We start from the raw sequence: 8,702 nt of genomic DNA on the forward strand, positions 1-8,702 counted from the left end.
CACCCGCCTCGGCGTCCCTTACCCCAAGGGCATGTGCGACGTGGGACTGCCTTCCCGCAAGACCCTCTTCCACCTCCAGGCCCAGCGCCTGCGGCGGGGACAACTGGCAGAGGAGCAGCACGGCACCCCCTGCCACATTCCCTGGTAAGCACCCGGCACTGGCCTTGGTGGATCAGGGTTCCCTGGGATGGGACATGATGGATAGGGTGGGGTAGGCAGGGCCCTGTTGGTACTGGTGGGCCAAGGTGTCATGGATTGGTGTTGGGTAAGGCTTTGTTGGTGTCAACTCAACTGGTGTTTATGGGTTAAGGGCTCGTGGATTGGCATTGCTCCATAGGTGTTGGCTGGGTCTAAAGCCACCTTGGTTGTCATCGGTGGGTCAAGGTCACATGTGTTGGCATAGGCCCTGTTGGTGTCAGCAGGCCAGGGACCTGTGGGTTGGCACAGAACCTCTTGGCAGGCCAAGGACCCATGGGTTGGTATAGACCCTCCTAACACCAGTGCTATTGCTATGGGTATAGCCTGTTGGAGTTAGAGGGTCAAGGCCCAGATGGTGGCACTGGCAGGTTCTGCGTTGTTAGACTCAACGTCACGGCTCTTGAGAACATGTGTCATGGCTGCTGCGTGGTACGCCAGCCACGCAAGAAGGGGAGAGGTTGCAGTGATGCTATGAGCTGGAGTCTGGCATCATGGTGGGAGCTGGCCACTGCAGCTGGGTGTCCCCCCAGCACACAGAGTGTGGTCGGGTTTTGAAGATGCATGCTGTAAGGAGAGGTGAAGCCATTTGTTGGCTTGCCAAAGAGGTGGGACCACAGGGGGTCAGATCCTTCTAGATGTCTGTGGGGGGGAAGGAGCTTGTCCTGGGTGTTACAGACTGAAGCAGTTTCCCACGTTTGGGATGAGGGGTGTGAGACCCCCTCTCCTCCCTGCTCATTTGGTCTCTTGTGTGCTGTGACAGGTACATCATGACAAGTGGCCGGACTATGGAGTCCACCAAGGAGTTCTTCCTGAAGCATCGCTATTTTGGCTTGAAAAAAGAAAATGTCATCTTCTTCCAGCAGGGCATGCTGCCTGCCCTGGGGTTTGATGGGAAAATCCTGCTGGAGGAGAAGGGCAAGATTGCCATGGCACCAGGTTGGTGCTTGGGTGCTGATGGGAGGGATGCGTGGGGATGAGACACAGTGCTGAGAACAAGCTTTTGGAGCTCGAGCCTATTTAGGGCAGTCTTGCAGCATGATGTGGCCCATGGATGATGCAGGCTGGGAGGTGTCTGTCTTGGCGAGGAGGACCAGGGTGGGGTATGGCTGTACTGGTGACCCTCCACCTAGTCTCTGTGGGGAAGGAGGATGAGCATGGGTGGCTGACAGAGCAGCTGGGTGTTGCTGTGGCCCTAATGGTTTGTTCCCTTCTCAGACGGCAATGGGGGCCTGTACCGGGCACTGGGGGTGCATGGAATCGTGGACGACATGGAGCGGAGGGGTGTGCAGAGCGTCCACGTCTACTGTGTGGACAACATCCTGGTGAAGGTGGCTGACCCCAGGTTCATTGGGTTCTGCTTGGAGAAGGGAGCGGACTGCGGGGCCAAGGTATGGTTTCAGGGGGAGGCAGGTGCTACTTCCCTGGAGCAAGGTGGGGTTTGTCCTGCTCTTTGCCTGGCTTCCCTGATTTCTCGCCAGGAAGCTTCACTGGCTTGCCATAGCCAGGAGGGACAGCTAAGTGCTGGGAGCTCACTGGTGTGGAGTAGCACATGCTGCCTGACTCCCACCTGCCTCTGAATCTGGCATCCTGAGGGATGTGGGGTGTCACTGGCCCCTGCCTGGCACTGCTCCCCTCCTGCCTTGCATGGGGATGTGGCACTGAGAGCTCTAGAGTTTACAGGTTCCCTGGTCCTCAGAGCCAAGAGCTGCTGGGGAGCCCTGCGGGACTGCCCAGTTCCCACCCGGATGCTGGGCAGCTGTGGGGAGTGTGGGCAGCCAGGATCCCTGCTGTGGGCTGCCAGCTGTCGCTAGCTGTGACGTCCTGGGTGCCAGACCAGGACACGATGGGTGCATTTGACTGCTGACGCTGAGCCCAGCCCCATGTCTCACGAGTAGGATGTTGCACACCCAAAGCTTTACTTAAAGGCTGGTTTAACAGCCAAAGGGGCTGTCTGATTGTGTTTGCATTGGGCTTGGCTCTGGCAAACGGGTGAGAGGGCTTGCTGGCCTTGAAGCTTTTGGAGAGCCTGCTGGGAAAGGGAAAGCAATTCCTCCTTCTGGCTTATGAGAGAGAAGGAGGAACTAAACCCTAGCATGCAGAAAGGAAAAAGTCCTACAACCCTGCACACCACCCTGCTGTGGTGGCAGTGACGGGTAGGGATTTGCTGGGTGGACATGTGACAAGAGAGGGGTTTGTAGGTTGTGAGGAAGAGGAGGGAGGTCAGGTGTGGGGGGATGGCTCTGCTGAGCCAGCAGCCGCCTGCCTGTGTGCGGCAAGCTCGCTGTTCATGTGCGGGCTGGGTGCTAAAAATATCTGTGCCCTCTGCTAGCTGCACTCGGGCTCGGTGCCAGATCCTGTCCGCACCCTCTGGGTGTGCCTGACACCCTGTCACCCAGCCCTGCCATCTCACCCTCCTCTGGTCACTGTCACCAGAAGCACCTTGGAGGGGAGGGCTCCAGCATCACTATCCCTGCCTAACGCCCCCTTTCTTATGTAGGACAATGCTTCCACAGGCACTGCTAGATACAACGGGGGGTGTATTTGAAGTGTGGGGCTTTGGGGGTCTTTCCCTGATAGTGCTTCTCTTGGGCAGGTGGTGGAGAAGACCAACCCTACGGAGCCGGTCGGTGTGGTGTGCCGAGTGGATGGTGTCTACCAGGTAGTGGAGTACAGCGAGATCTCCCTGGCCACTGCCCAGAAACGGAGCCCGGACGGGCGGCTGCTCTTCAACGCGGGCAACATCGCCAATCACTACTTCACCACCGCCTTCCTCAAAGATGTGGTCAAGTAAGGGCCTGCTGGGGTGCTGCTGGCTTGCTGGAGGAGGAGCACCGGTGCTGAGCAGAGCCATCTGCATGTCCGGCTGCACCTTGCTTTCCACTGGTTGAGCTCTAGCTGTTTGAAGGTGTGCTGGGATGAGGCCTGTGGGGTTTGGTCCCTGCCCCTGCACATGTTCCCTGACCCCTGCCTCTCTGCATGGTCCTTCCTTGAGATAAGGTTCCCCCGGCCATCTCTGGCTGCCATGGAGCAACCCACACCTGGGGTGGTTGGGGATCAGGGCAGAGCAGCCGACCTGCCGCAGCAAGGTCTGAGGCAGGGGGCTGGGGTCGTGCCTTGTTCGAGTGAGTGACAGCTCTTTCTTGGCCCATTGCAGCACTTATGAGCCACGGCTGCAGCACCATGTAGCTGAGAAGAAGATCCCACACGTGGACATAGCTACAGGGCAGCTGATCCAACCTGAGAAGCCCAACGGCATCAAGATGGAAAAATTTGTATTTGACATCTTCCAGTTTTCCAAGTACGCCCTTTTCTCTCTGGGGAGCAGGCTGCTGTCTCTCCTTCGGGCAACACTGGGAGCCTCTGGGGGGTGCCTCTGACCCCAGGGCTGTACCTGCTGGTGATGCCTGGGGTCTGGGACAGCTCCTATGCTGTTCAGCAGCTGTGGGCGATTGTGCCCTGAGGTGAGCAGGGACATGAGCAGCAGGAGGGGCAGGTGCTGTGTGCCTCTTGCTCAGCTCAGCCCTGCTCCTGGTCCCAAGGAGCCATCCCCTGACCTTACAGCCCGGATCCTCTCCTTCCTCCTTTGTGGTAGTGAGGACAGCCTGTGGGTGTGGGCTGCAGTGGGGGGCCATGACCCCAGCTCACCCACCCTGGCAGGGGAGAAACACAAGCAACAGAAAGTAGCCATATTTCCCAAACCTGACCCCTACCCTATTGCCCCCAAGGAAGTTTGTGGTGTATGAGGTGCTGCGTGAGGATGAGTTTTCTCCCCTGAAGAACGCAGACAGCCAGAATGGCAAGGACAACCCCACCACAGCCCGACACGCCTTGATGTCTCTGCACCACTGCTGGGTTCTCAATGCTGGGGGGCACTTTGTGGATGAAAACGGCACACGCATCCCTGCCATCCCTCGGTGAGTTGCTGCTTCCACTGCTCCTGTGTCCTCTTTGGGCAGGGTATAAACTGCCGGGCAGTCCCCAGCCCTTCTTCATTTCAGTGCTCCTGAAACCGGTGTTGCTGGAGCCATCAGCTGTGGGTCTGTTCTCTCCATGGGGCAGAGCTGGGTGCAGGCCAGGCAGTGGCTGCAGGAGGGATGCTCGCTCTATTAGCAGTAGCTTTCCTTCTTGCTTCAGCCTCTGAGAACTGAATCCTGCTAGTCTCCATTGCACAGCCAAGGTTGCCCATGCAAGGAGGAGATGGCTCCCTAAAGCCCCAGCATCAGCAGATCCATGTAGCAGCCAGGCTGGGATCACAGCATCCCTCAACCAAGAGACCTCCTGCCACCCGTGTTTGGAGAAGCGCAAACCCCAGACTTGTCCTGCTCTGTTTTTTCCCACCCTTGCTAACCCTTGTTTATTCCCATGTAGCATCCCAAACGGAAGGTCAGATGCCACTCCAGCAGAAGTCAATGACAAGTAACTATACCGTGCAGCATGCATGGTGGCGGGGCTGCGCTTAGGTACTAACAGGCTGTAGGCAAAGCAGCGCGACAGGCTGCGGTCGCTGCGATGGGTGCGCGCTGGTGAGCGGGCGCCCGTAGTGACTAACGGGGCTGGGGGCCTCGGGGCCGCATGCTGGGAGCGGGGCATGTCACACCGGGTGCTGCGTCTCATGGTGGCGGTCTGCTCCCACCTGGGGATAACTGGATATCCCTGATGGGGATAACTCAAAGGGGTTTGTGCCGTTGGTATGGATGCAGGGTAGCAGGCAGCCCCCAAAGGTCACCCCATGGGCGGGATGCTGTTGTGAAACGCACTGGCACGTTCTTTCGATGACACTGCTCTGTTCGTCACGCCATGGCGTGGTGCAGCCCGGACTGATCCCGGCCGGTCCCATGGCTGGAGACGGCTGCTGCCTCCTGGTGTCTGCCGGGCGTCCAGGCAGATTGCAGAGGGATTAAAAGCGTTCCGTAAACGTCAGGCAGCCTTTGATGTAGCATGTGCAAATCTCAACGTAGGTGGCCAGCTGTGCTTTGTGTGACTTCAGCTCTTGAGTTTTGGAGATCCAGACTGACACCAAGGAAAGCCCCTGGCTCTGTGCTCAGAAGTTTACGGAAATAAATGAGAAAGTTGACAGAAGCAATAAAGCAACTTCTGTAATAGCAGCACATCCTTCTGTAGGCACAGGGCATGTCTGTGCAGCTGGCACTCGGAGCTGATGAGTGGAAATGTCTTGCAGACTAAGTGAGTTTGTTGCCTTCCCCCTTCAGGAGAAGTTGCATCTCCTACTACTTTCTGGAGGATACACCTATGGTCTCTGGTTTTTTTGGTGTTTTTTTTTTTCAAGACTCCAAGTGCTTTCAGGTTTAGGCCATCACACTAGTTACAGTGTAAGATAAAGGATGGACGTTATCCTACATTTATCCTTCAGTGCCAGTTAATGGAAGTTTTTATTTTTTTAAAACTATTATCTTGAAATGAATCTGAGTCAAAAAAAAAGACAGGTCCGAAGGCTGGGTTAGGATGAGTGAATTTTATTTACTCACAGCTGGGACAGGAGGGGGCTGAGCAAGTGCGTGGCAGCAGGCATGGGCTTCAACCTGGGCGAAGGGAGTGTTGTCATGGGTGCTGTCCTGTGAATCCCGTCTGGCCATGAGTGTGAAGAGGCACCTTGGGCTGCTGCTGTGGCTCCTCATCGGCTCTGCAGGCTGCACCCCAAGCCAGGCTCATACAGGCTGGATCCAGGGAGTGTCCAGGGGGTCCTACAGAGGCTGCCCTGCAGTGTGGCTGTTCTCAGGGCCAGGCTGCGACAGGCAGTGGTTCTGCCACCATCCTCACCAGCACAGGCTGGCATGCAGTGGACAGCGATCTGAGGCAGCTGATCTAAGAGGCAAAGGCAGGAGCAGGCAGTGCTGCAGGGAGTATTTCTGAGCAAGCAGACAGGCTTACTCTGTGTCTTAAGTGCATCTCATCCCCCCAGGGTGCAGGAGCGGGGGGAAGGGGTGTCTGGCTTGCACACAGCATCAAATACAGCAGAGCTTTGGTCCAGGCTGGGGGCATAGGTGCTGCTGTATTTGCACACATGGAAAGGCACGTAGATCCTCATTAAAGCTGCACCTAAAGCTGTCTTCCCTTTCAGTCACTGCTGGTATCTAAACTTTAGCTCGCATCTCCGTGGAGAGCACGCAAGGCTTGACTAACCCAGGGCAGCTCTGTGCTGGCGGGGTCTGTGTGGGCCGGCAGCCACCAGTGCCCCAGCCAGCTGCTGACCCCACACTGGCGTCTGCGAGATCTCTGGGCCTTGTCTGCATCCCCTGGTGAGATGTGGCTCAGCCTCCTGAAGTTTTGTTGTTCTTTTTTTCTCTCCTCTGCAGCTTGAAAGATGCAAATGACCTGCCGATCCAGTGTGAGATTTCTCCCCTTGTCTCCTACGGTGGAGAGGTGAGTACTGGCTCTGCAGGGCTCGGGCGCCCTTGCAGATGAGCTGGGCTGGTGGGGCACACATGCAAGTACTGGTTGGGGAGAGGGTAAGCCATGACAGCGTGACTTGAATTCACTGTGGATCTTTTTGAGGCAGCGTCCCCCAAGCTGCTAGCATGGGAGGGGACCAGAGCCACCTGTGAGCAGCTCAGCAGGTCAACAGAGCAGATGATGCTTGGGGCGTTCCTAATGAGCTGCTTCTTTCTCCCTTAGGGTCTGGAAAAGTATGTGAAGGACCGAGAGTTTCGCACACCTTTGATTATTGATGAGGATGGGATCCACGAGCTGGTGAAGAACGGGATGTAGCAGCGGCACAGTGCCCAAACCAGGCTGCCCATCCCGCCTGGTGGGCTGGGAATTTGGACACATGAAGGTTTATAGCTGTAACTGGTAGGGGCTGATCCTGCTCACTCTGGCCTTGTGCAGAGGAGGATGTAACCCACTTGGTTCTTGGCATGTTGTACACTTCTATTTATATTTTAATTTAAAAGCCAAACACTTTATGGATTCCCCTGCCACAAAGCACAGCTATGGTGCTGCTTTTTGCACTCCAGGCTGTGGGCATTTATTTTTAAACATGTATATAGTAATAGTCACTGTACATGCAGAGGATTTTTATGGTACGAGGCTGGGGTTGATCTTGAATTTTTATTTTTCTCAAATCTACATGACTATTTTTTTTAATAGGGTTCTTGTCATTGCCCGTGTCCTCCCTTTTGGTTATCCTTTGTACGTTGCACAACTGGAAGTACCCGATTAAACTCTGAGTCCCTCCTGTTTGTCATCTGATGTTTTAGTGATGATGGCTTTCCACAGGGGTTCTGCTCAGAGAGCAGAGGTCCAGCTGCGTCACACCGAGTGCTCTGCTCTGCCCAGTGCAGCAGCAGCTGCTGCCCAGCGGGGTCACAGGCAGGTCCTCTGGTCCTCAGTGCATATTTGTGGAGGAAACAGAGAGCTATGCCTTGCTTTTTAATTTCTGGAAGCAGCAGCAAGCCTTGAGCAGGTAGGAACAGGTGGGTGTGCTGCACTGCCTTAGTGCTCAGGGTGAAACCAGCCCTGCACAGTGCTCTCTAGCAGCATCCCATGCCCTCTGCTTTTCCAGGAGGGCTCTTCAGCTCCTACCAGAGTCCACTGCCCTAGAACCCGGTGTCCCCATGCCCTTGGGCAGAGTGACTCTGCTACCTCCCCTCCTTTCTGGAACGGGACATGGTGCTTGGCTGGCTCCTGAGTCCCACCACAGCCCCTGGTGTGGGGGGGGCACAGCTGCCCACTGTGCCACAGCTGCCTGGGGAGAGATTTTCCCTTGCAGGGCTGGCAGTGGAGCCCAATCCACTCCCCTGAGGAAGTCACCAAGTCCCCCGAGTGCCACAGTGGCTGTTGGGCACCCCAGGCTCAGCCAAGCACTCGGCTCTCTGGGCAGCATGTCTGGGAAGCCAGAGCCATGTGGGGGGTCCCAGCCAGTGGTGTGGCTGCTGCTGGCTCGCTGTGAGCCAGCCAGGCTGTGTGTGGCCAAGGCAGGCTGGTGGCCGTGGGACCCAGGGGAGAGGGGCCGGCATGGGGGCCAGAGCCAATGCAAGGAGCTGGTGCAGAGTGCTGTGGGTGGTCTGCGCCACCACCTCCCCTGCTCCCAGCTCTGCCAGGCCCTGGGAGCAGTCACGAAGGGGAAGGGACATCTCTGCTCCTCCAGGGAGCAGGCGGGCACCTTTGAAGCTGCTCCTCCTTGGCATGGGGCAAGCAGCAGCCAGAGCACAGTGTGGCCCACCTTGAGGGGATGGACACAGCCCCAGGAGCATGGGTGAGCTCAGGAAAATCGCTGCTCCAGCTGGCTGGCTGAGCACTGGGAGGGGTGGAGGGGAGGTGTTTGCTTTGGCTTTTTGGCTTCTTTTGCTCACCGACACCTTTGCGTTGGACCTTGGGATGGAGCGACACGGTGCTGGCCACCACCAAGTTATTTAGGTGCCAATTCCAGGTAGCAGGAGGTGAGCGGGGGTGGCGGGTGTTTGTGCCGGCATGCACGTAGGGCAGCCAGCACAGAGGTGAGGGCTTACCCCTGCCAGCTGCTGCGGGGGGGCTGGCGGGGGGGG

The 8,702-nt window shown here is 57.0% G+C and overlaps 1 protein-coding gene across 1 annotated transcript; it reads left to right on the forward strand.

Moving 5' to 3' along the window:
- Nucleotides 1-4: 4 nt before the first annotated feature.
- UAP1 (UDP-N-acetylglucosamine pyrophosphorylase 1) lies at nt 5-7,275 on the forward strand (the record flags this gene model as incomplete). Its single annotated transcript, XM_010184059.1, has 9 exons — nt 5-144; nt 959-1,134; nt 1,414-1,586; nt 2,792-2,985; nt 3,353-3,496; nt 3,924-4,112; nt 4,567-4,614; nt 6,513-6,579; nt 6,832-7,275. Coding segments are annotated over 9 exons (1,224 nt in total), but the record flags the coding sequence as incomplete, so codon positions are not given.
- Between the last annotated feature and the right edge of the window lie 1,427 nt (nt 7,276-8,702).

The sequence above is a fragment of the Mesitornis unicolor genome, unplaced genomic scaffold, assembly GCF_000695765.1.
Source record: "Mesitornis unicolor isolate BGI_N332 unplaced genomic scaffold, ASM69576v1 scaffold3785, whole genome shotgun sequence".
Classification (NCBI taxonomy): Eukaryota; Metazoa; Chordata; class Aves; order Mesitornithiformes; family Mesitornithidae; genus Mesitornis; species Mesitornis unicolor.